Consider the following 24,255-nt stretch of genomic DNA (forward strand, 5'->3'; position numbering starts at 1 on the left):
TATGAAATTGAGAGCACACAACTGGCCTAAATGAGCTCCATGGCTGAGTGCGGATTTGAACCTAGGTCTATCTGTCCAGGTGAAACATTTTACACCTACACCACTACCCCAACTTCCACCACAGTACCTAAAAGCAGGACAGCCTACCCACAACTCCTCACAGATAATGGCAGGAAACCTTTTGGGCACATTTGACAATTTAAGAAACTGACTTGAGCACCACCACCACAAAATGACTGCCATGGTAGTCACAAAGGACATGTTACCTGCCCAAAAGACTGAAAACTACGCAGAAGTGAGGTCTGTGCCCCAACATACTAAACAGCTCCTTTGAACCCAGTTTTCTGCACCAACAGAAACCTATTTCACAGCAGGCAAACTCTTTCTCTCTCCCACCATCCCTTGCCAGTCAACTCATTCCTCCTTCTGTTTTTTTCTCCCACCCTGGCTCACCACCCATAGACACACCCTCTCACACATACCCTGACAGCACAAGCCCCAAGCCATCCCTTTACACACACACACAAACACACACCCATATGTCCATCATAAATGCATGCATATATACATACACGCACGCACAAACATCCCTCCCTTTTCCTCACTGCAAGCACATGAAAACCGCACTCATTCCTTTTTCAGGATCCCTCCAAAATCCCCCCTAAATCCCCTCCTCCCTCCCACACATATGCACAGCCCCCATCCAGACATACAAGCACACAACCCTCCCCAACCCCTGTTGGCATTCTGCTGCTCTCCTTAACCTCCTCCCCAGTGGCTTCCCTGACCCCCAGCTAGCTTACTATTGCCCTTTACTATTGCCCCCCTAGTGCTCTCCTTAGCCTGCCTCCGCTCACACTACAGTTTACCAGACAGAAGTGACAGGAGTCACTTTTTTCTTTTTCCCTTCTTTTTCTTGGTGGCTGAGCATGCTGCAGAGGAAAGCATCGGCCTGTAGTCACCCCCCCGCCACATCTTCATTTCCTAAGAATGTCACTGAGCTGCATGTGTCACCCAAAGGCGTTCATGGGAAATGAAGACGGCAGCAGCTGGAGGCCCTCACTTTGCTTGAAGCGATACTGAAGTTGTCAGTAAGGAAATGTGTTTTGTTTTTGTTTTTTTTTAACATGGGAGGGGTAGGGCATCTTGGCTGGTGCCCAGGAAGATATCTGGGGGCACCCAGGTACCCAGGGACACCACGCTCCCTACCCCATACACTGTCCAGATTATGATAATCCACAAGCAGAGAGCAGCAGGAATGTAGCAGAAAAGGCACCTGCAGAACATATAGCACTAGAAGACCTGAGCCAGTGAGCCAGGCCTTCAAGAGCAGGCCACAGGTCAGAGAGTCACAGGGCATCCTTCATTAGTTCACCCCTGCCTCTCCTGTCTCATAGCCTTTGCAAAAGAGCTTTCTTCACTCTCTCCCCATCTCCCAATTCCTACTCCTACCGCAACCAGCACACCACTCATTTACTCCTCTGCATCTCCAAGCAGGGGACTTGGGACCCAGTCTTTCCATTGGTAACAGAAAAACAAAATCCCTTCCATTTGCTGCTGGAGTAAAAGTGCTGCTTAGCTAGCCACCTCAAATTGCCAGGGAGGAAAGCTGGATCAACTCACTTTATTAGCCAGCAGCAGGCAAGGGACAAGGCTTCCATCAGGCAGCTTTAGCTTGCTGTCCAAATCCTGCTTCCATTTCTGACAGCTGGTGAACGTGCTAATGCTGGTGACATCAAACATGATCACACAGGCAGATGCCTCCTTGTAATACAGCCGAGTCATCGAAGTGAAGCGTTCTTGTCCTGGAGGTTTAAGTGGCAAGGACTGTCAGATTCAGTTGTAGTGTGAACCTCCCCCTCTGTACTTCAATATTATTTTTTTGTAAATTGACACAAATAAGATCCAAGACAAAACAAAATGGACCTTTGGCACATCCACAGACTCAGTCCTACTAACTACCTGCTGGCAAGAACAGTGCAAAAAAGAAAGAAGCAGCGTGGCCCATAATGTGGTTTATTATTATTTCATTAATCTGTTAAGGGCCATATATTGGCGGTGGGCCAGAGCCAGAACCCTTTTCTCTTTCTGCCACACCTTTTTCTCTGTCTCCGAGTATGGGTTGTCATTGAACTGTGGGTTATCATGTTGTCTGAACCCAGCCACGTTTAACAAACTATGGTTTGTTAACCATGAACAACCCGCAGTTAACAATTCAACAACAAACCATGGGTTTGTTAAACCCAGTGTAGCTGGGTTCAGAAAACACGATAACCCACGGTTCAACAACAAGCCACAGTTGAACAACAACCCATGCTCAACCCATATGCACCCTTTGAGTGTGGGTTATCATGTTTCCTGAACCCAGCTCTTTCTTCCTTCCCACCCAGCGGGCTGTCAAGAAAGGGACAGACCATGCTTGCCAGAGGTGTGAGCTGATCACATGCAGAACACTTTTGAAATTAGGCTGAGGGCCACATGAAATTAGGCCCAAAGGCCTCAAGTTGCATACCCCTGTTTTATGGCTTAAGGTTTATGGCACTATGGAAGGGAAGGGGAGCATAAGAACATAAGAAGAGCCATGCTGGATCAGACCAACCCATCTAGTCCAGCATTCTGTTCACACAGTGCACGAGCAGGACATGGGTGCAACAGCACCCTCCCACCCATGTTCCCCAGCAACTGGTTGTACACAGGCACACTGCTTCTGATAATGGAGGTAGCATATAGCCATGAAGACTAGTATCCTGATGATTAACCTTATCCACCATGATTCTAGAGCAAACATAGTGCTCTAGAACTACAGAGCTGCCAGATTGATTCCCTGCCTCAGAATTGATCCACAAGTTGTCCTCATTGAGAAGTCAGCCTGAAATCAAAAGAAGAGAACTCTATATGTTGCCAGAGTTTTGCTTGCTGTTGAGACAAGCCACTTTTTCTGTGGAATACAAGAGACTGCCTTTTTGGCAGTGGGGATGGCTAAGGTTTATATAGCAAGCAAAGCTCTGTTTAGTCTCTTAACACACATCTGTCCCTTCCTTAATGTGTTTATTTCAAGCACAGTCAGCAACATTCCCAAGGTGTTCCCAATTATATTTATTTTATTTATTATTTCAATATGTACCCACCTTTCTACCAAGAAAAATGGCACTCAGGGTGGCTTACCATCATAAATATAATGATTAAAATGATAACAAATGCATTAAAACACAATTAAAAACACTACAATAACAGAATAAAAAAAGCATTCAACCCAACAGACCCACAGGCCTGCTTGCTGGTGGAAGGACAGCAGAAAGGGAGTGGAACTAGCCTCCCTTGGCAGGGAGTTCCACAGCATGGAAGCACCCACCGAGAAGGCCCTCTTTCATGCCTCTGAAGGTGGTGGTCTCAAAAGAAGGGCCTCTCCTGATGAGCTTAAGACCCGGGCAGGGTCATATGGGAGAAAGCAGTCTTTTCAGGTAGCCTGATCCCAAGCCATAGGGGGCTTTATAGGACATAATAAGCATTTTGAATTGTGCCCCAAAATAGACAGGTAGCCAGTAGAGCTGTTGTAACAAGGGAGTCATGTGTTCCCTGTAACCTGCCCTGGTCAACCGTCTGGCCACAGCATGCAGGACCACCTGAAGTTTCCAAACAGTTTTCAAAGGCAGCTCCACATATAGTGTGTTACAGTAATCCAAATGGGTGTAATTAAGGCATGTGTGACTGTGGACAGGCTCTCTGTGAACAGGCTCAGTTGGTGCACTAGCTTCCTTGGATTTGGATGGAAAGGAGAGATAGAGTTGGGTGTCATTAACATACTGGCGGAACCAAACCCCCAAACTCCAGACAATCTCTCCCAGTGGTTTCATGTATATGTTGAACAGCATGGGCCCCGATGGGACACCACAGGCCAACTGCTACAGCACCGAACAGGAATCCCCCAGCACCACTGTCTGAGAACGCCCATCCAAGAAGGACCAGAGCCACTGCATAACAGTGTCTCCTGGTTCCATCTCAGAGAGATGCCCTAGAACGATACCATGGTCAGTGGCATCAAAAGCCCCTGAGAGGTCCAGCAGAACCAACAGAGACACACTCCCCCAGTCCAGTTCCCACTGTAGATCATCCGCAAGGCAAGATAATCTGCATCATCCAAAACTCCCTGGGGCTGAGAAGCCACCACCTGCTCCAGCACCTTGCCCAGGAATGGAATATTAGAGACTGCTCAGAACTTATCCAATATAGTGGGGTTTAGGAAGGCTTTTTTTTTTTTTTTAAATCAAGGTCTTATCACCTCTGCCATAAAGGATCACACCTTGCCATAAAGACATGTTTGCCACCCTTATCCACTCAGCCAGTCCCCCGCTAGCTGCTTTTATCAGCCAGGAAGGGCAAGGGTCCAGCACACATGGTCGGCCTCACTTCACCAAGGAGCCTGTCCACATGCTCAGGCTGTGCAGTTTGAAAACTATCCATTGTAACTGGACAAGCAGGAGCCAAAGTTACATCCACTGGACCTGTATCAACTATGGCATCCAAGTCGGCTCGGAAACTATCGATTTTATCTGCAAAGTGTCCCGGAAATTGGTCATAGCAGGCTATCAAGTGGTCCACCTTTTCTTCTTGTGTGTCAGAGAGTAATAGGCCTCTGACCACCTGAAAAAGCTCTGCTGGGCAGTTGCAAATGCAGTGGAGTCAGCTTTAAAATGAGCTCTAGCCCATGTTCGATGAGACTCATTCCAAGTTTCCCGCCAAAGTTGCTCTAGTGGACGTTCATAGAATCATAGAATAGTAGGGTTGGAAGGGGCCTATAAGACCATCAAGTCCAACCCCATGCTCAGTGCAGGAATCCAAGTCAGTGCATCCCCGACAGATGGCTGTCCAGCCTCATCTTGAATGCCTCCAGTGTGGGAGAGCCCACAACCTCCCTAGGTCATTGGTTCCATTGTCGTATTGCTCTAAGAGACATGAAGTTTTCCTGATGTTCAGCTGGAATCTGGCTTCCTGTAACTGGAGCCCATTATTCCGTGTCCTGCACTCTGGGATGATCAAGAAGAGATCCTGGCCTTCCTCTCTGTGACAACCTTTCAAGTACTTGAAGAGCGCCACCATATCTCCCCTCAGTCTTCTCTTCTCAAGGATAAACATGCCCAGTTCTTTCAGTCTCTCTTCACAGGGCTTTGTTTCCAGTCCCCTGATCATCTTTGTTGCCCTCCTCTGAACCCTCTCCAGTTTGTCTGCATCCTTCTTCAAGTGTGGTGCCCAGAACTGGACACAGTACTCCTAACCAGTGCTGAGTAGAGGGGAACTAGTACTTCCCAGGATTTGGAAGCTATGCTTCTATTAATGCAGCCCAAAAGAGCACTGGCCTTTTTTGCAGCCACATCACATTGTTGGCTCATATTCAGCTGGTGATCGACAACAATTCCAAGATCCTTCTCGCTTGTAGTGTTGTTGGGCCAAATATCGCCCATCTTGTAACTGTGCATTTGGTTTCTTTTTCCTAGGTGCAGAACTTGGCATTTATCCCTATTAAATGTCATTCTGTTGTTTTCTGCCCAGCACTTCAGTCTATCAAGATCACTTCGAATTCTGTTTCTGTCTTCCAAGGTATTAGCTATCCTGCCCCATTTTGTGTCATCTGCAAATCTGATCAGCATTCCCTGCACCTCCTCATCCAAGTCATTAATACAAATGTTGAAGAGCCCTGGGCCCAGGACTGAGCCCTGCGGTACCCCACTCATTACCCTCCCCAGTTTGAGAATATCCCATTGATCAGCACTCTTTTAGTCTGATTCTGTAGCCAACTGTGGATCCACCTGACAGTGATTTCATCTAGCCCACTTTTAGCTAGTTTGCTTATCAGGATATCATGGGGCACTTTGTTGAAAACTTTGCTGAAGGCTGAGGTATATTATGTCTACAGCATTCCCACAGTCCACAAGGGAGGTTACTTGGTCAAAAAATGAGATCAGATTCGTCTGGCAGGACTTGTTTTTGACAAATCCATGTTGGCTTTGAGTAATCACTGCATTGTTTTCAAGGTGCTTACAGACTGATTGCTTGATAATCTGCTCCAGAATTTTCCCAGGGATTGATGTCACACTGACTGGTCTGTAGTTCCCAGGTTCCTCCTTGTTACCCTTTATGAAGATAGGGACAACATTCGTTTGTCCCTATTGTTCTACTCGTTTCATTACCCACAGCTACCTAGAAAGCCAGGGAGCTCATTTAACTCCACTCCACGGGAGAGGATGCTCAGGAGCAATCATGTCAACCTCCCGGGCCATTTCTCCATTCCAAAGGTCAACTGGGGCTTCAACAGAATTGCCTGCCAAGGTAAAGGAAAATCCACAAGACCCATCAGAAAACCATCTGGATTCATCAGTCTCCTGGGGCACATCATTTTCACTGGCCCACCGCCCCTGCAGAGGCTCTGAGTCTAAACCCCACCGGGTAGTGATCTGTCCATGACAACGGAACTATAGAAAGTTCCTCCACCCCCAAATCACCATCATCCCACCCAAACAGAAGACCAGATCCAAAGTGTGCCCTGCCAAATAAGTGGGGACAGACCCATGGTTGCCATGAACTCCTGAGGCAATCCTGACGAGGTGGCCTCAGCATTCATGTTGAAGTCCCCCAGTGCAATAAGCCAGGGAAACTCCGGCACCAGCCCCAAGACCACCACTGCTAGGTCAGGAAGGAAGACAGTTGAGCAGTAGGGTGGATTGCACACCATCAAAAACTCTGTTTTGGTCCGAACACCCACCTTCAGATACACACACTCAGAACTGGAAGACTGCAAGACAGGGCACCTGGACAGAAGGACAGAACCATGATAGACCACTGTGACTCCACCCCACCAGTCATGCCAGACTTACCCAGGAAATTCTACAAACAAAAGAGATATGATACTGCAAATATGTTCATAGAAAATTATATGATTCAGAGGTGTGGGGATTTTCTACTCCTTTGGTACTGCTTTTAAAAATTAACTTTGGCAGATTGAAAGAAGACAAACAGGGACAGTAAATACAATGAATATAAAAAGTGCCACCTACAAAGAAAGCAGGTGACTTTTCAAAACTCACCTGCGATGTCCCATAGCTGTAGCCTCACCGACTCCGACTCTGACCACTGCACTACCTTCAGAGCAAAATCCACTGAACAGCCACAAAAAGAGAAGAAAAACAAAGGCCACTTAGTGGTTGAGCAAAAACATGGTGCATGTGTACTGCTCTGCTGAGCAATTCTGTTTCTGGTTTTTATAAATGATGCTTGGATACCACAGGAGATTTGCATTGGGCTGCTGACTTGACACTGTTCACCTTCTTACTAGTGGGAGGCACTATGCACAAGCCATAGCACAGGGCTCCCCAGCCTTTTTGGACCCATGGGCACATTTGGGAATTTGAGACTATGCTGTGGGCACCACCACAAAATGTCTGATCTGTGGATCGCCGCTTTGGCGTCTGCCTATCATGTCTATGGACCTTAGGCTGTGTCTTATTCAACAAAAACTTTTGTTTCACGTCTAGTGAACACCGCAACATCTCTTCGATAAGGGATTGTCTAATTTGCCTAATTGCTGGTGGTGCAATACAACTTCTGCTTCTTTTAAACATATGTTTTTGCAATGTCCAGTAGTTGCTTCTTTTTAGGAAGAGGTTATTACACAAATAATTTTTGTACTGGAACAGGCTTTAATATTCACTGATGAACACACTCTTTTAAATTACTCACCTGCTTCATGGAAATGAACAAATGGTCAGAGTAAATGGATTCTCTGCACCCTTTTCTCAGCTAAAAGTGTGATATTACAACACTGGAAGGATAAATACTGACCTATAATGCAATGGATTGAGGACCTTACAACACTTTCAGCATTTGAATGGGTGGCATATAGATGCCACCTTCAAACAGATGTTTATTTGGATATTTGGTCCACTTCTGTTGAAAACCATGTATAATTGCTAGAAAGTTGTATGCATTTCATACAAATCCATGTATGTATATTAAAAAGGGGTGTGTGTTTTTTTAAAGCATATATATTTGGGAGGGCGTGGATGCCACATTGGGGACCCATGGGTCCCACGTTGGGGGCCTCTGCCATAGTATTCCTTTAGCCTTGCTGACCTCATGGAACACGTTTATGCTTCCGTAAATCATACTGATTCAGGATGGAAGTAGACAACCACTAACCATGTGAGTGGTGCTTTCAGACTCTCCCGGTCCCCAAAACGTGTTAATCACATGGGCAGCTAGTTGTTGTTGTTGTTTAGTCGTTCAGTCGTGTCCGACTCTTTGTGACCCCATGGACCATAGCATGCCAGGCCTTCCTGTCCCCTGCTTTCTCCCTGAGTGTGCTCAGGTTCATATTCATTGCATCGGTGATGCTATCTAGCCATCTCATCCTCTGCCATCCCCTTCTCCTTTTGCCTTCAGTCTTTCCCAGCATCAGGGTCTTTTCCAGAGAGTTTTCTCTTCGCATTAAGTGGCCAAAATATTTGAGCTTCAGCTTCAGTATCTGTCCTTGCCTGCAGGCTACAGCCACTTGGCAAGCCGACCATCACCATGTTCCTTTGCTTCTCCAGATTTCTGTGGCAACTAAGCAACTTTTAGTCAGAAGTCTGCACACACTTTACGCATGCATCCACACCTTAGGCATGTGCATGCACGCATACACACGCACTTGTAAGTCCCAAATCCTGGGTGGTTGTGTCTACTGGAATGGATTAAGAATTTCTTCCACCTGGAATATGAAGACAACCACTGGCCAGAGTACGTATTTGCTTTGAGTTAGAAGCCGCGCATACTTCTCAAGAAGTCTTTAGCACTGCAACATTCTTACTCCTTCAGTATACCATGATGGCATCTCTAGCACAATCTTATCTGCTTTTAGCACAAGGGCCATTGTCTCTAGCCGTAGCTTAACATACACACCCTTCTTTCCAACGTTCATGTTGATTTTTGTTTTCAGGAAAAGCTAGACTGGGTTTTTAGAACTCACACACTTGAATGTGACTCTTGGACTCGTTAAGATGGTGGTCAGAAGAGGCAGTCGCTGAAGTAGCTACCTCCCAACAGTAATGTTTGGCATGAAATCCAGTAACACCAGTATTGTTTATATTGTTACTATAAAGCCCACCGTTTGATAGGAACTGCAAGAACATATGGACTTTCCAACCATCCAAATGCATACCTCAACTACATTTAGCCAATTTACAACTTCAGCCACAACAGCATGGTCTCCTGGTGGCACATAATAGGTCGGCGGATTCCTTTCATGGGGGATCTTGATGCTGTTCACCACTTTAAAATAATCCCATCAGAGATGCACTTTCCTCCCAAGTTGGGAAATGGGGAAGACCACAACCTCTCAAAAGCTAACAACATTGGCTAGGGGACTAACAGCGCAATCCTAGACATGTTTTCTCAAAAGTAAGTTTTATTGAGTTCAATGAGGCTTAATCCTGGGTAAATGGCTATGAGATTACAGCCTTAATCAGGAAATCTGACTTGAATCCTGCCTTTGCCATGATCAAAGCAGCCTTAAGCATGCTGCTCTGAACAATTTTACAGGTTTGTTGTATTCTGATGCCATGCTAAACTCTGATTTAGTGAACCTTGAATGAGCCTAGTCTCCTTCTAGGCTGAATACACTCCCCCCACCTCCAGCCAGGAAGAGGAATTTGGAAGCTTTCACTTGTTTTTTTGTTAACCACGGTTTGTCATGTTGTCTGGAGCTAGTTTCCTACAAGCCAACCTCAAATCATGGTTTCTGAAGCTGGTTTGTTTTAAACTAACCATAGTTAAGATTTTATCTGGAGTTCTAACTCCAGTTAACATGACAACCTGTGGTTAATCAGAAGCTTCTGAACTCCTTCTCCCGGCTGTACAAGCCTGGGAGTCTAGGCTCATCCACATCTTGCTAGATCAGGGGTAGGCAACCTGGTGTCTGCCAGATGCTTCAGACTACAACTCCCATAAGCCTCAGCTAGCATGGCCAATGATCAGGATTATGGGAGGTGTAGTATAAAGCATCTGGAGTACCCCAGGTTGCCTAACCCTGTGCTAGACCATGGTTTAGTGTCACATCTAAATGTAGCTAATGTGAAACACCTGAAAGGTGCTGTATAAATGCTTACCATAATGCCCAAAGTAGTAATAGTAGTAATAATAATAATGGTATATCTGAACAAGTTAGACAGAATTGTTTTGCATTAGAAATGGTAACGAATTATACACCCTTGACACTTGTGCAATCTTAATCAGCGTTGCATTAACAAAACAAAGAAAATACAATCTGGGACTCACAATATTTTTTTGTCTGGTACAATACGCTATGCTGTGGCTACCAAGAACATACTGACCCAGGTCTCATGTAACGACTAACTATGGGTTAAACAACTAGTCAGGGCTGCACCAGAATGAGGGACTGCACGGCCCCCTGCATCCTTCCAGCTTCCGCTCTGCTGAACCCAGGAACACCCTGTTCTTGGATTCTTGGTTGTGACTTGCCAACCTGGAAGTCTGGGTTGTTGAGGGAGAAACAACCCAGAGTTTTAACTCAAGGTTTGCTGTTGGTTTAAATCTCTGGGTTGTTTGTCCCTCAATAACCCAGACCTTCAGGTTTGGATGTCACATAAAACAAAGCAAAAGGGATGCAAATGAGAAGTGGTGACTGGGTGGGAGGCGGAGCACTCTCTTGCACCAGTGTAGCCCTGACTAACTATGGGTTGTTCAATCCATAGTGAGTCATTACGTGAGAACCGGGTCATATCCCACAATGGAAGCCCAACCTGGGCAAACAGTGTGCAGACTGTGTGCACCACATGAGTAACAATGGGCATTTAATTTACACACACACCCTACAAAGAAAAAATGTGCCACGTGGGTGGAACTTTCCCCCCAAAAGAGAAGACAACTCTTGCAACTCCTGCCACTACGTTCGTATAACATCTGCTCAATTTATTTATATTTATTATAAATTATTTGTTACAAATAAATATTTATTTCAGTGAAGTGAGTTAGAGCTATGTATTCTGAAGTGTTAACCCCCCACTAGAAACTGCAGAGATAATCAGATCATTTTGATTAGGGTCAGCCTTATACAATGGGGATAATGTAAATGAAGGCAGCTCTGCTAATCTTGCCCTTGTTTGATTCTGTTCTTTAACTAATGTTCTTATGGACTTAGTGCAAAACTAAAGAAAAACATCAAGAGATTATGCTCAATAAGATTTTTTTTAAAATTAGGCAACACGTATTAAGCAGAGTTCTGTTTGAAGGGCTACTTGAAGATTAATGTACCACCACCACTCGTATACACTACTGGAATCATAATATTACTACAACTTGTTCCCTTTTACTGACCAAGTAATAAAAATAAGATTCCAGCAAGTGTGTTAGTCAGGTTTAAAAAAAAAGAAAAGAAAAGAGACAGAAGCCATGGTCAGACAATGAACGGAAGGTGACACGTGGAAGATGATGTCACCTGTGCCCCTCATAAAATTCCATGTTTGACGTACAGCGATTGCAGGATAAAAGCGTAGGGTTGTATCCAATGTGAGTCCTACTTAGAGTAGACCCGTTGAAATCAATGGGGCTGAAGTTAGACTAAGATTGGATGAGTCAGGAAGTACCCAAGCTCCATGGCAAAGTATACCATTCAAGTTGCCAACTGTCCCTTGTACTTTTCCTCGCCTTGACTCCTAGCTGCTTGCTTCTCCCCACACCTCCCGGCCGTGTTTCTTTTTACATAACATTTCTTTATAAAGGATGGATATTTAAGAGATTCTCCAACATTCCAGAGAACAAAATCATGCTAATTAGAAGAACTTTGGTCAAAGTGATCAATATAAAGAGACAAGACATGTTGTTTCACAGGTAGCCCAGTTTTTGCATCTTATAGACCAACCGTTACAAACTATAGTGTGTGCATTATAGTAAGTCTTGGCCTTGGGGGCTGCCCAGGCCTCTTCAGAACATGTTTGCTTTCAAGCTTTTAGAAGCACAATGGCTAAGGATTACATACAAGGTGAAAGCAGTAACTACTTCAGCAGCCACATTCAAATTAATTCAAAGCAGCTGTGAGCTCCTCAGATAAAAGGAAACAACAAGGTATTTGCAAGCAAGGTCAGAAGTGCTCTTTTTCCAAACAGCATGGTAAAGTATGCCCACTTCTTCTCCTTAAATATTATTTCATTTCTCTCAGTGATGTCAACATTAGTTAGTGTATGGAGCTCTTTGATATGAGCCATGTGATTCAACATGCCATGACATCTACTAATTTATTCATTTACTATATTTTTATCCCATCCATCCTCCAAGGAACTCAAGGCAGCAAGAGAGGTTCCCCTCCCTTTTATCCTTACAAGCAACAACCCCGTGAGGCAGATTAGACTGAAAGAAGGTGCCTGGCCACCCAATGAGCTTCATGACTGGGTGAGTATTTGAACTAGGGTTTCTTTGATCCTAGTCTGGTGTTCTATCCACTACACCAAGGCTGTGCAGACTTCAGGCTTATGGGATCTTTGTTTTTCACTAAAACCTGAGATCCACCAACTGGAATCTGGTGTAAAAGACCCACACTCAGAATTAAAGAATTCTAAACCCAAGAGTTTGTTTTGAGCACCAGAACTGAACAGAAGCTCCCAGTCCTTCCACACAAAAATCCATGCCTGGGTTCTACATTTTACCAATATAGTTGGGGGAATTATTTTCTTGCTGCTATTGTTAAACATTTGGGAATCAGAAATCCTTGAGGATCTACTGCAATTCACTCAGAGATCTATCGGTACTTCCAGATACCTTCTGCCCACTTACACCATGCTGGGTCTCAAAACAAAATCACAAAATCATAGGCAACGGAGAAGATTCACAGATTTTAAGATTATATTACTAGACTGGCTTTTTATATTGACTTTTCACAGCACAGTCCTCAGAAATTTACCCTGTGCTATGGTCCACATTTTACAAATTGGGAATAAAATCAAATACATTTTAGGAAAGATACACTTTTAAAAAGAAACAATGCTTTCATCAATCCAGCTCAAGAACCATCCCTTTAAACAGAACATCCATATAGCTGTGTTTATGTCTGAAAGCAAAGAGGGCATAATTGTCAAAGAAAAGAATGGGTGAAGTTTATTTCAGTGGAACTTAATGCAAGCATAGCTCATTGGATTATCACATTTATTTTTTAGTGTCTTAGGGCGCAATCCTAGTCAGCTGCTAGATGGCCATAAGACTGGTCTGTTTCTGGGAACCAACCTCGGAGCCCACGCTGTGAGATCAATTCCCGGAGAACTGCCTCCCCACCCCCTGAAGTGAAAGGGGGCAGCCCCGGGGGCAGGGAGGGGCAGCCCCGGGGGCAGGGAGGGGCAGCCCCGGGGGCAGGGAGGGGCAGCCCCGGGGGCAGGGAGGGGCAGCCCCGGGGGCAGGGAGGGGCAGCCCCGGGGGCAGGGAGGGGCAGCCCCGGGGGCAGGGAGGGGCAGCCCCGGGGGCAGGGAGGGGCAGCCCCGGGGGCAGGGAGGGGCAGCCCCGGGGGCAGGGAGGGGCAGGGAGTGCTGGTATGACACTTCCTATGCATTGTCCAGGCTCCCCACCCCGCGCTCCAACCTCCCGCAGCTAGACAGCCAAAATCGGCCGTCTCGCCACAAATGCAGGGCGGCTGGAGCACAGGGGAGAGGATCCCCTCTGCGCTCCTCCCGCCGTGCATTGGATAGGCGGTCGCGGCAGCCTATCCCAATAGGATTGCCCCCTAACACTGGGTTGTGGAACCTCAGGCCCATAGGCCAAATCCAGCCCTTCTCCTGGTCCCCATTGTTTGGCAGCTTCCCAGCTTTTGCATGTTTTCCCCCCATCCTAAGAGATTGAAAGGCCTCTCCTAAGGTTTCGTTACTGGCAGTAAGAGCTTTAAACTAAAAAAAAAAATGCAGCTGTTCTTGGTATTTTGGCCCTGTCCCATTTTGCCTTCAGCTCTGCATACCACTGAAATGTGGCTGAGAGCGTCTCCAAAATAGAATTTGGCGCTCAGGCGGAACCACCCTGGTCTAAAGGCATTGAAAGTCAATGCAAAGAAGGCCGTCATCAGTGAACCAAATATTTAGGGCCAGTTCCGTAATAAGTAATATTAAAACTGTAGTCTAATTACTCATTTTCACCCACTTGTCTATTGTGTCAGTAAATTCTCTTTGAAATGACAAAAACCCAGTCATTGTGCTATAGCTGTATTTTGATCATACTGTCAAGTCGATTGAAGCTGTTCTCTGCCAATTCTTTAACTTATACGGCTTGACAGATATTGCTCATGTACCTGACAATGGAACTATCAATTCTTCAAGCTATGACACAACAGAAAAAAAAAATGTTTATGCTTAATAGGATAGCCAGCTATCTGGTTTCAAAAGAGAAAATACCAATGCACAAAAAAGGCAGTGGAGAAGAGACCCTCTCAAAAGACAATCCTGAGGATGCAAAATTGCAGTGTTGCAATATTGTAATTGGGATTTGTGGCTCCAGAGAGCAGGAATAGAACCAATGGCTGGAAGCTGCAGGGAAGCAGAGTTTGGCTTAACGTTAGGACAGTGGAGGCTGGTGGCTCTGATGTCAGTGGGGTGGTGAATCCACTCCAGGTTTCAGTCAGAACCAATCAGAACTCAAAAGGACCTATCCTTTATTGGATAGCTCCTTTAGAGTTTTGATAGGTTCTGACTGAAATGCAGAGCAGATTCACCACCCCACTGACATCGGAGCCACCAGCCTCCGCTGCAGTAAGAGAAACTTCCTACCAGCGAGCACTGTTCAGCAGTTGGAGCAGACTGCCTCAGGAGGTGGGATCTTCTCCTTTGCTGAAAGGACTGAAACAGAGACTGTAATGCAGGCTATCAGACTAGATGATCTCCAATATACCTTCCAACTCAATGATTGTTTTTAAAAAATAGCTGCAGAAGGTGGGATGCACATTTTTGAGAATAAGTAATAGTTATTTAGGAGGCAGCTGTGGCTACTAGGACTGATGTTGGGTTTGGACTCATATCCAGGCTCTGTAAGGAAACTGGGAATGCAGGACCACTCCCTCAAAAATGTACAACTTCTCTTGTGATACCCAGTGATGATACAAGGTTAGATGATAGGCCAATAGTCTTGCTCAGTCTGGCACTATGATCCCTGTTGAAGAATTATAGATCTGCAGAGAGAGTATGCATCTCAAGATGCTGGAAAAGATAACTTTCAATAAAGCCCAATGTGTTTTAGCCCGGATATTTTTAGGGGGCTTCTTCAGGGGTTGCCTTCTGAGAGAATGATATATCTCTTCAACTCAAGAACTGAGAGGAGGCAGAGTACAAATACAAAACCAGGCCTGGAAGATCCTGTCAGCAGCCCTGCTTAAAGCACATCCTGCTGGTGTAGAACCAAACATTCTATAAGTTTTAATCACACAGAAGATGCTTTTGAACTGTGGTGTTGGAGGAAAATTCTGAGAGTGCCTTGGACTGCCAGAAGATCAAACCAGTCCATACTCCAGGAAATAAAGCCAGACTGCTCATTGAGGGAATGATATTAAAGGCAAAACTGAAGTACTTTGGCCACATAATGAGAAGACAGGATATCCTGGAGAAATTGCTGATGCTAGGGAAAGCAGAAGGCAAAAGGAAGAGGGGCCGACCAAGGGCAAGGTGGATGGATGATATTCTGGAGGTGACGGACTTGACCTTGGGGGAGCTGGGGGTGACAGCCAACAGGAAGCTCTGGCGTGGGCTGGTCCATGAAGTCACAAAGAGTCGGAAGCGACTGACCGAATAAACAACAACAACAAACAAACACATACCAAGTAACCCAAGTAGATGTTGTCCTAGTTGTTCCCTCCACCTCTCTCTTCCACACACTGTACTTAACGCTTACACACAGTGAGCGAGTGATGCTCCAAGTTTTTAGGGGCCCTTGGGCAAGGCACCCTCCCTCAATGAGTCTTCCCACTAGATACTATTGCTCCTCATCATTGCTACCACTTGCTTGCTTGATGGGCAGACAGCCACTGAGCAAGTAGGCAGTGGCATCTCCTCCTCCTCCTCCTCACCACCACCAATGTTGTCTGGACCAGACTGAGAGGCAAGTGAAGCAGATTGCAGTGGTGAAGAGGACTTCAGTGGGCTTCTACTGAAATACGGGTCTTCAGCCAGGTGCCCAACCATGCCTACCCTTGATGCCAGCCCTGGCGATGCCCCACCTTTTTAGATCACACACACCTCTGTTGTGGAGAAGGCAGCCAATCCAACAGTCTCATCACCTGCAAAATGATGAAGTGGTAAAAGGTTTTTTTTTCCTGTCACCATACATGCAAACACCCCACATTGATTTAAATATTGCCTTTCCTATTCACATTAATAGAACTTTGCCTAAAAAAGATTGCAGTCTTTGTTGTTTATTCACTCAGTTGCTTCCAACTCTTCATGACTTCATGAACCAGCCCACGCCTGAGCTTCCTGTCAGCCATCGCCACCCCCAGCTCCCCCAAAATCGAGTCCATCACCTCCAGAATATCATCCATCCATCTTGCCCTTGGTCGGCCCCTCTTCCTTTTGCCTTCCACTTTCCCTAGCATCAGCATCTTCTCCAGGGTGTCCTGTCTTCTCATTATGTGACCAAAGTACTTCAGTTTTGCAGTCTTTATTTTGGTCCAAAGACATACTCTATGTAGAACAGGGAAGGATCGAAGGTAGATGCTCCACCTTAGTAGCCCCAAAAGATTCTAAGATTTTTAAAAAAAAGAGGAACACACACAAGACACAGCTCATCCTTCACATCGTGAGCCATTGTTTGGCAGAGTCAGTTTCTCCTATGGAACAAAAAGTTGCACAACCATTGCATAAGTGGCAGACTGAAATTATTTAAGAACTGGCAACTACAAATATGACTATGAGTAACTAGATAGATAGACCAAAAAGCCAGTGATGGGGGAAGCAACAAAAGAGTCCAGAAAATAGACCAGATGTTTTGGCCATGAAGTCTGCTGTTCAGACCAGGTCTCAAGATGGAGACTGTAGACTGAATAACTGTGGGCATATTAACAGGACACCTCACTAGCATATTGCTTCCCAGGTTGAGAAAACCATGGTTTTATTTCAACAAAGGGTGGAAACACGAATGAGTCACAAAGAGGAACTGAGAAATGCAACATGCAAAGAAACGGGAAATAAAAGAAGTAATATCTTTCATTCTAACTTCTGTCAGGGAAGGAGTTGGGCAGCTTTTGAGTAACACAGAGCTCTTCATGAGAGAGAATACCAAGAGACAGCAGAACTTTGCAGTCAATAAGGGTGCAATCCTATGCATGTTTAGACAGAAAGAAGGCCTACAACTCCCAGCATTCCCCAGAAATGCTGGCCGGGGAATACAGGGAGTTGTAGGCCTTCTTTCTGTCTAAACATGCGTAGGATTGCACCCTAAAGCACAGATAGTACAGAGGGAATATAGTACTTTGTTTTTTAAAAGTTCATCACCTTTGTGTAACTAATAAGTATTTTAACGCAACAATGGGAGAAAAACCCCAATCCAAACACTCACCTCCTACCGTAGATTTGTAGTGCTTGTTGAAACTATCGTTGGCATATCGCTGGACCAGCGACGTCTTTCCAACAGTAGCATCCCCAATAATGAGCACTTTGAACATATGGTCGTGACGGCCCACCATGATTTGAAAGGGCAGTTACCGAAGCACACTCCGCCTTTCCCAGTCAGTCTTCAGAAGGGGCACCCACGTGGGAAAAGGGACACCTCGCCTTTCCCTACAGAGAAAGAAAATCTGTGCATTCAACCTCCGAAAAGAACTGGCGAGCCAGAACTTAACGCTTCCAGGTTTTTCCGTCTGCAAGCATCGCCTTCCTCCGAGAAAGGAAGCTTGGGTGCTAGCCGATAGGCCCCAATTTCAGAGGGCCACAGGGACCAGCAAATAAGAATAAAAATTAGTAAGCCGCTTTCACGCTTAATTTTGCACTTCCTCCTGCAGGCACAGCTCTCGGTAAATTCGGCGAGGCGGTCCGATGCAGGGGTTTCAAGAACTTGCACCCAGGAGAAGACTCACCCGCCCTTCCTGGCTCATTAAAACACACACGAGGAGTCTCAAGGAAGAGTTCTCTACCCCACGAACAGCGGAAAACCCCAATATGCAATCAAGCGCGCTTGCCGGGGGGGGGAGCCAAAGTTTTATACGCAGTTGTTGCACCGTGGAAGCAGTGGAGCCCTTTCAGCGTGAAGGAAAAGCGTTGCCAAGAAAGATGCAAAAGAGATTTTAGCTGCGCTTCCTCCCGAGAAGATACGGCAAGCACTTCCTTATCTCGCAAGCGTGACAGTCGCCGCCGCTTCTGTGCCAACGGCTCTTTTCCGCATTCCCCTGACTATCATGTGAGGGGGGCTGGCGGCGGGACTGCCCCATTAAGAGAACTACATTACCCGGCGTGCATATGGCGCGGGGGGGGGGGTTTCCTTCGTAAATTTGAAACTGCGTCATGGGAAACGTGGTGTGTTCGTGCCAAAATCCGTATTAGTGTAATGCCTTTACTAGGCCAACCAAAAGATCACAAAATGTGTGCAAGCTTTCGAGACCTCCAGATCTCTTCAGCAAGCAAGATGTTACAAAAGGCGGGGCGGAGAAAGGGAAAAGGAAGGTGGAGGGGGGAACCGACTTGGATGTTGAAGGCATGTTTGTCATCTGCATGCTACAGTCATGAGATGGAACGAAGAGGAAGGGTCCGCAGATATTCAAATAAGGCTCTAGTAGGTGATGTGATGGTTTCACCTGGAGCTGCTTCTAGGACAGCTGGGAAGAAGAAAGGCAGATCTTTGATACTCCATTTTTAAAACATACAATCCAGCTGTTTACGCAGATGTTTCATTACGACCAACACAACTACCTTGGTTTTTAGTAGCGCTTTAGGTAGGCAGCTGTGCTCTTTGCTGAAAGGGGTGGGCGTTGCTTCAATAGTACGACCCATTACAGGCGTGTAAAGGTGGTGCTTTGTGCATACCGGGCAGCAATTAAAAATCGTTCCCTCCAGCATTTTTCACAGATGCAAATAGGCAAGCACTTGTAATACAACTCCTCCAGTACACATTGCTGAAGGCTGTACTCCGTCTGCTTTATTAATGTATTCTGCAATAGCTTGCCCTGTGCCATGTTTTTGTTTTTATTTCTGCTACAATCTGTTATCAAAATGAGCTTCACTAGGAGGGGTATACTGCACTATAACTTCACGTGTGTGTGTGTGTTTTTACATAGGGGTGGAGGACCTGGGGCCCTCCCTTTACTGTTGGAAGCCAGCTCCCATGAGCCCCAGCTGACCAGGGCAAGGAACAGAAAACAGGAACAGCTGAAACAGAAGAGTTTCCCCAGTCACTCCATGCCTAGAAAAATGTCTTTGTGTGATACATTTATGCCTCTCATAACCCTGTTAAAAACAACCCTATTTATGTAGTACTTTAGGTATGCATAATATTTTACCATCCTTGCTTAATTTATCCTCAATTATCTACCAGTATTATAGGCCAGTGGCCAGCATCCCTTTCTTGGGCAAGGTGCTTGAATGGGTGGTTGCAGGACAGCTCCAGGCACTCTTGAATGAAACAGATTATCTAGATCCATTTCAATCAGGCTTCAGGCCTGGTTTTGGAATGGAAACTGCCTTGGTCGCCCTGTGGGATGACCTCTGCCAGGAGAGGGACAGGGGGAGTGTGACTCTGTTGACTCTCCTGGACCTCTCAGCGGCTTTCAATACCATCGACCATGGTATCCTTCTGGATAGGTTGTCTGGGGTGGGAGTTGGAGGCACTGCACTGCAATGGTTCCGCTCCTACTTGGATGGCCGACTCCAGAATTTTTTGGATTTTGTTGGGGGATTTTTGCTCTGTGCCATGGCAATTATGCCATGGAGTTCCACAGGGCTCTGTTTTATCTCCCATGCTGTTTAACATCTACATGAAACTGCTGGGGGAGGTTATCCGGAGGTGTGGGCTGAGGTGCCATCATTATGCGGATGACACCCAGCTCTACCTCTTTCTCATCAAACCCAGGTGAGGCAGTGGCTGTTCTGAATCAGGGCCTGGGCACAGTAATGGACTGGATGAGGGCCAATAAACTGGAACTCAATCCAGACAAGTTGGAAGTACTGTTAGTGGGTGGTTTGTCTGCCTGGCTAGGTGATATTCAACCTGTTCTGGAGGGGGTTGCTCTCCCCCTAAAGGACCACGTTCATAGTTTGGGGGTGCTCCTGGATCCAGAACTGTCACTTAAGGCACAGGTGAACTCAGTGGCACAGAGAACTTTTTATCAGCTTAGGCTGGTATACACTCTTATCTGGACAGAGATAGCCTAGCTACAGTTATCCATGCTCTGATAACTTCTCATCGGGATTACTGCAATGCATTATACGTGGGGCTGCCTTTGAAAACAGTCTGGAAACTTCAGCTGGTCCAAAATAGGGCAGCGAGACTGTTAACAAGGACTGGCCAGCGAGCTCATATTATGCCAGTACTTTTCCAGCTGCACTGGCTGCCAGTCCATTTCCGGGCCCGATTCAAAGTGCTGGTGTTAACATTCAAAGCCCTTAACGGCTTGGGGCCAGGTTACCTGAAGGATCGCCTCCTCCCATATGTGCCTGCCCGGACCTTAAGATCATCTTCAGAGGCCCTTCTCCGTGAGCCCCTGCCAAAGGAAGCGAGGCGGGTGGCTACTAGGAGGAGGGCTTTCTCTGCTGTGGCACCCCAGCTGTGGGATGAGCTCCCTAGTGAGTTTCACCTGGCACCTACATTGTATTCTTTCCGGTGCCTGGTGAAGACCTTTTTATTTTCCCAGGCATTTTAGCATTTTAGCTCTTTAGACTTTTACCTTCGCTGTTTTATTTATTTATTTATTTATTTATTTATTTCATTTCTATACCGCCCAATAGCCGAAGCAATACAGTTTTAAATCTGTATTGTAAATCCCTGCACCACTGCTAGGTTTTATTCTGGTTGTATTGTGTGGTAAAAGTCCAAAACTGGACTTGGAGGTCTGTGCCCAGCTGCCCTCCAATTAAGCTCTGGACATGCAGGTAAGATCCAACTCGAGTTTATTTGTATACAATGAAGGCAGTTCTGTCAACCCAGAGGCAGCAGCAGATCAACCAGTTACATTTATAATCATAGTGTGGCTAAATAAGTGACATCAGCCAAGCCTAGCATGCGTGTCTGCTCATTATCAACTAAACTTTTACTGAACCCTCCCCCCAGCTTCTTCCCTGAGAGTTTCTGCAACTTTCTTAAGATTTATGACCCAATTATTTTGGAAGCATGATGATTCATAGGTGTGGGGTGAGTTGCTGTGCCAAAAAGATAACCTATCTCTACTGTCCTAGCAGTTTCTCCTTCAATATGGAAGAAACAGAGACAACAGTTTTAGGCCTTTGAGGAATCTGCCATGTAGGCATGAAGCTGAGACAAGATGGCTTTGCCTTAGTTATTTTGCACAATTGTTTACTGTAGGTTTAATGTTTTATATATTTTGTATTGTTTTATTGTGTGCTGTTTGGTTTTAATTTGTGAACCACCCAGAGAGCTTCGACTATTGGGCGGTATAGAAATGAAATACATACATACATACCACCACAGGTCCTAGAAGTACCCATTTGATAGATAGGGATCTGAGACAGAGATCATGGCAGCAGCACTGGCTCTAGTTTTTTGAGGGCTCTTGGGCAGCCACATCTGGCAGCTTATGAGAGCTTTCACACATTATAAGGTTAAAGGCGCAATCCTATCAAGATAGGCAGCTGCCTCCGAACTCGGAGGCAACTGCCTATCCAAAGCAAGGCAGGAGAGGCACGGGGGGGGGGGGGATGGTTCCCTCCATGCCTCTCCTGCCCTGCTGTTTTCGGCTGTCTAGCCGCGGGGGGGCCAACCAGGAGAGAAAGCTGCGTGTGCGACACATAGGATGTGTCATACATGCAGCTCCGCTCTCCCTGCCCCAGAACGCCCCCAGCCCTGCCCCTTTTTAGTCACTCCGTGCTCCTTTTCTGAGCAAGGAGGACAGGGCTTCTCCATGCTTCCTCCAAGGCAGCGCAGACATGCAAGTCGGTTTTCCCAGAACCGGCCTCAGAGCGCAGGCTCTGAGGTTGGTTCCTGCAAAAGAGCATATCCTATGGCACTCTAGACAGTGGCCATAGGATTGCTCCCTAACTTAATCTATAAACATAAGAAATCAAAACCAATATTGGCTACAACTTACATTTTATTAGATTGATCTTGTACATTCTAGACACAATTCAGAGAAAGTCTGGTGCATTTAAAGCCCACTGAAGTCAATACAATGGTTAGTCACTCCTAATTTTGCTCCATTATTATAAATGGAACTTAAACAAAACTTCCTATAAGTTGGGAGCTCTGTATCCTATTAAAAACTTTAAAACATCACAAAATAGAGGTAGAGAGGCCCAGATAAGCAGAAGAACAGGGAATAAATTACTTATTTCAAGATCATGAGAGAAAGCTGTTTAATATTCTATCAGAGTCTCTCTCTTGTACTATTAGTTTACCATAACTAACCAATTTCATCAAACACGATAGTCTTGTGGCACCTTGAAGACTAACAGATTAATCTGGAAAAGTATATGCTATAATAAAAGTCCACGCATCTGACAAAATAAATTATCCTCAGTTGATAGGTTATAGAGATGGACACACAGTCACATGTATAAAATTGTAAACGTACCTAAAATAAACGTACCTAAAATAAAAATTTAGGTAAACGTACCTAAAATTGTAAACGTACCTAAAATAAAAATATGATCCACCATGCCAACTAATAACAAGGTGGAAAATATGGGAGTAAAAAAATTACGTGTGTTGAATAAGGATTTAAAGAGGGAAAATTGGTGTTCCATGTCCCTATATGCCCCTCCCACATATAAATTATACACATTCACTGATTGTTACTTTGTGTCCTCTAAACTCTCTTTATATAGTTTTTACTACTTTAAAAGGTGTAACATAAGCTACATGTAACTTTAAAGTAGCATAAGTAATTTGTGAAGGTTAAGATGACACAATATCAATGAATAAATAACTGCTTTTGAGTTTTTATTTAAGGTTTAAAATGTACTTATCTCTATTTGGTTAACTATCACTTTAGTTTCTTGTAATACACTTTCCTAGAAACATGTGGAAAAGATGAGAGAAACAATATAAGGTTTAAGCTACAAGCGTATGCATACCAGACACTCCTCTCACTTAAAATGGCCCTTGCTTTTTTTTTCTGAGAGCAGCACTCTGTTTCTTACTAAAAAACCTCAAAAATGCTGACCCATTTTGGGGTTTTCTATAACAGGAATTGTTTGGAAATATCAACCACTGAAGTTCCTGCAGTGCAAAGAGAAGTATCTGACTTGGGATTTTTTGAAGGCTTTGCGAGATTGAGGGGAAGGAGAATATGAGGTACCTCTCTTCCATGGATGGAATCCTATATATACGACTTTCTCATAATCATCCTTCCCACAGGCATACTAAGAATCCTGTTCTGGAATTTGTAGTTCGGTCTAGAATTGTATGTGACCTAAAACACAAGAATGAGAGAAACCCAGGGCTTTGTGTGTGTGTGGCTTAGTTGCAGATAACAGGTTGGGCAAATGGGAGAGGTCAGTTACTTACTACTAGGGTGACCACATGTGAATCACCAAAAAAGAGGAAATGCCTCTCCAAAATAGAGAGGACAAGACACCAATTTGCATAAATTTTGCATATGCTAGTTTATATGTATAAATGCAAATTTATAGTTAAATAGAAATACAGTGCATCTCATCATAGCATGGAAGATTGTGACTATGCTTCATTGACTACGCTAAAGCCTTTGATTGTGTGGATCACAACAAACTGTGGCAAATTCTTAAAGTGATGGGAGTACCAGACCACCTTACCTGTCTCCTGAGAAACCTGTACGAGGGTCAAGAAGCAACAGTAAGAACTAGATATGGAACAACCGATTGGTTCAAAATTGGGAAAGGAGTACGACAAGGCTGCATATTGTCACCCTGCTTATTTAACTTATATGCAGAGTACATAATGAGAAATGCTGGGTTGGATGAATCACAGGTCGGAATTAAGATTGCTGGGAGAATTATCAACAACCTCCGATATGCAGACGATACCACCCTAATGGCAGAAAGCGAAGAGGATCTCAAGAGCCTCTTGTTGGGGGTGAAAGAGGAGAGTGCAAAAGCTGGTTTGAAACTCAAC

General features: G+C 45.2%; 1 protein-coding gene across 5 annotated transcripts in view; it reads right to left on the reverse strand.

Moving 5' to 3' along the window:
* Positions 1–18,398, reverse strand: part of RAB29 (RAB29, member RAS oncogene family) — a 31,628-nt gene extending 13,230 nt beyond the window's left edge. For 3 of the 5 annotated variants that reach the window (XM_084853290.1, XM_084853292.1, XM_084853293.1), the window contains exons 1-3: positions 17,560–18,398; positions 7,080–7,151; positions 1,624–1,805 (exon numbers count right to left, since the gene is read on the reverse strand). In XM_084853290.1, coding sequence (XP_084709416.1) covers positions 1,624–1,805; positions 7,080–7,151; positions 17,560–17,686 — 381 coding nt within the window. In that variant the 5' untranslated portion in view covers positions 17,687–18,398. The remainder of the gene's footprint in view (positions 1–1,623; positions 1,806–7,079; positions 7,152–17,559) is intronic. The other 2 variants (XM_084853291.1, XM_084853294.1) reach the window with 2 other exon arrangements.
* Positions 18,399–24,255: the final 5,857 nt, after the last annotated feature.

Source organism: Heloderma suspectum, chromosome 4, assembly GCF_057233095.1.
Source record: "Heloderma suspectum isolate Gila_16-S chromosome 4, 16-S_ref, whole genome shotgun sequence".
NCBI classification, from domain to species: Eukaryota; Metazoa; Chordata; class Lepidosauria; order Squamata; family Helodermatidae; genus Heloderma; species Heloderma suspectum.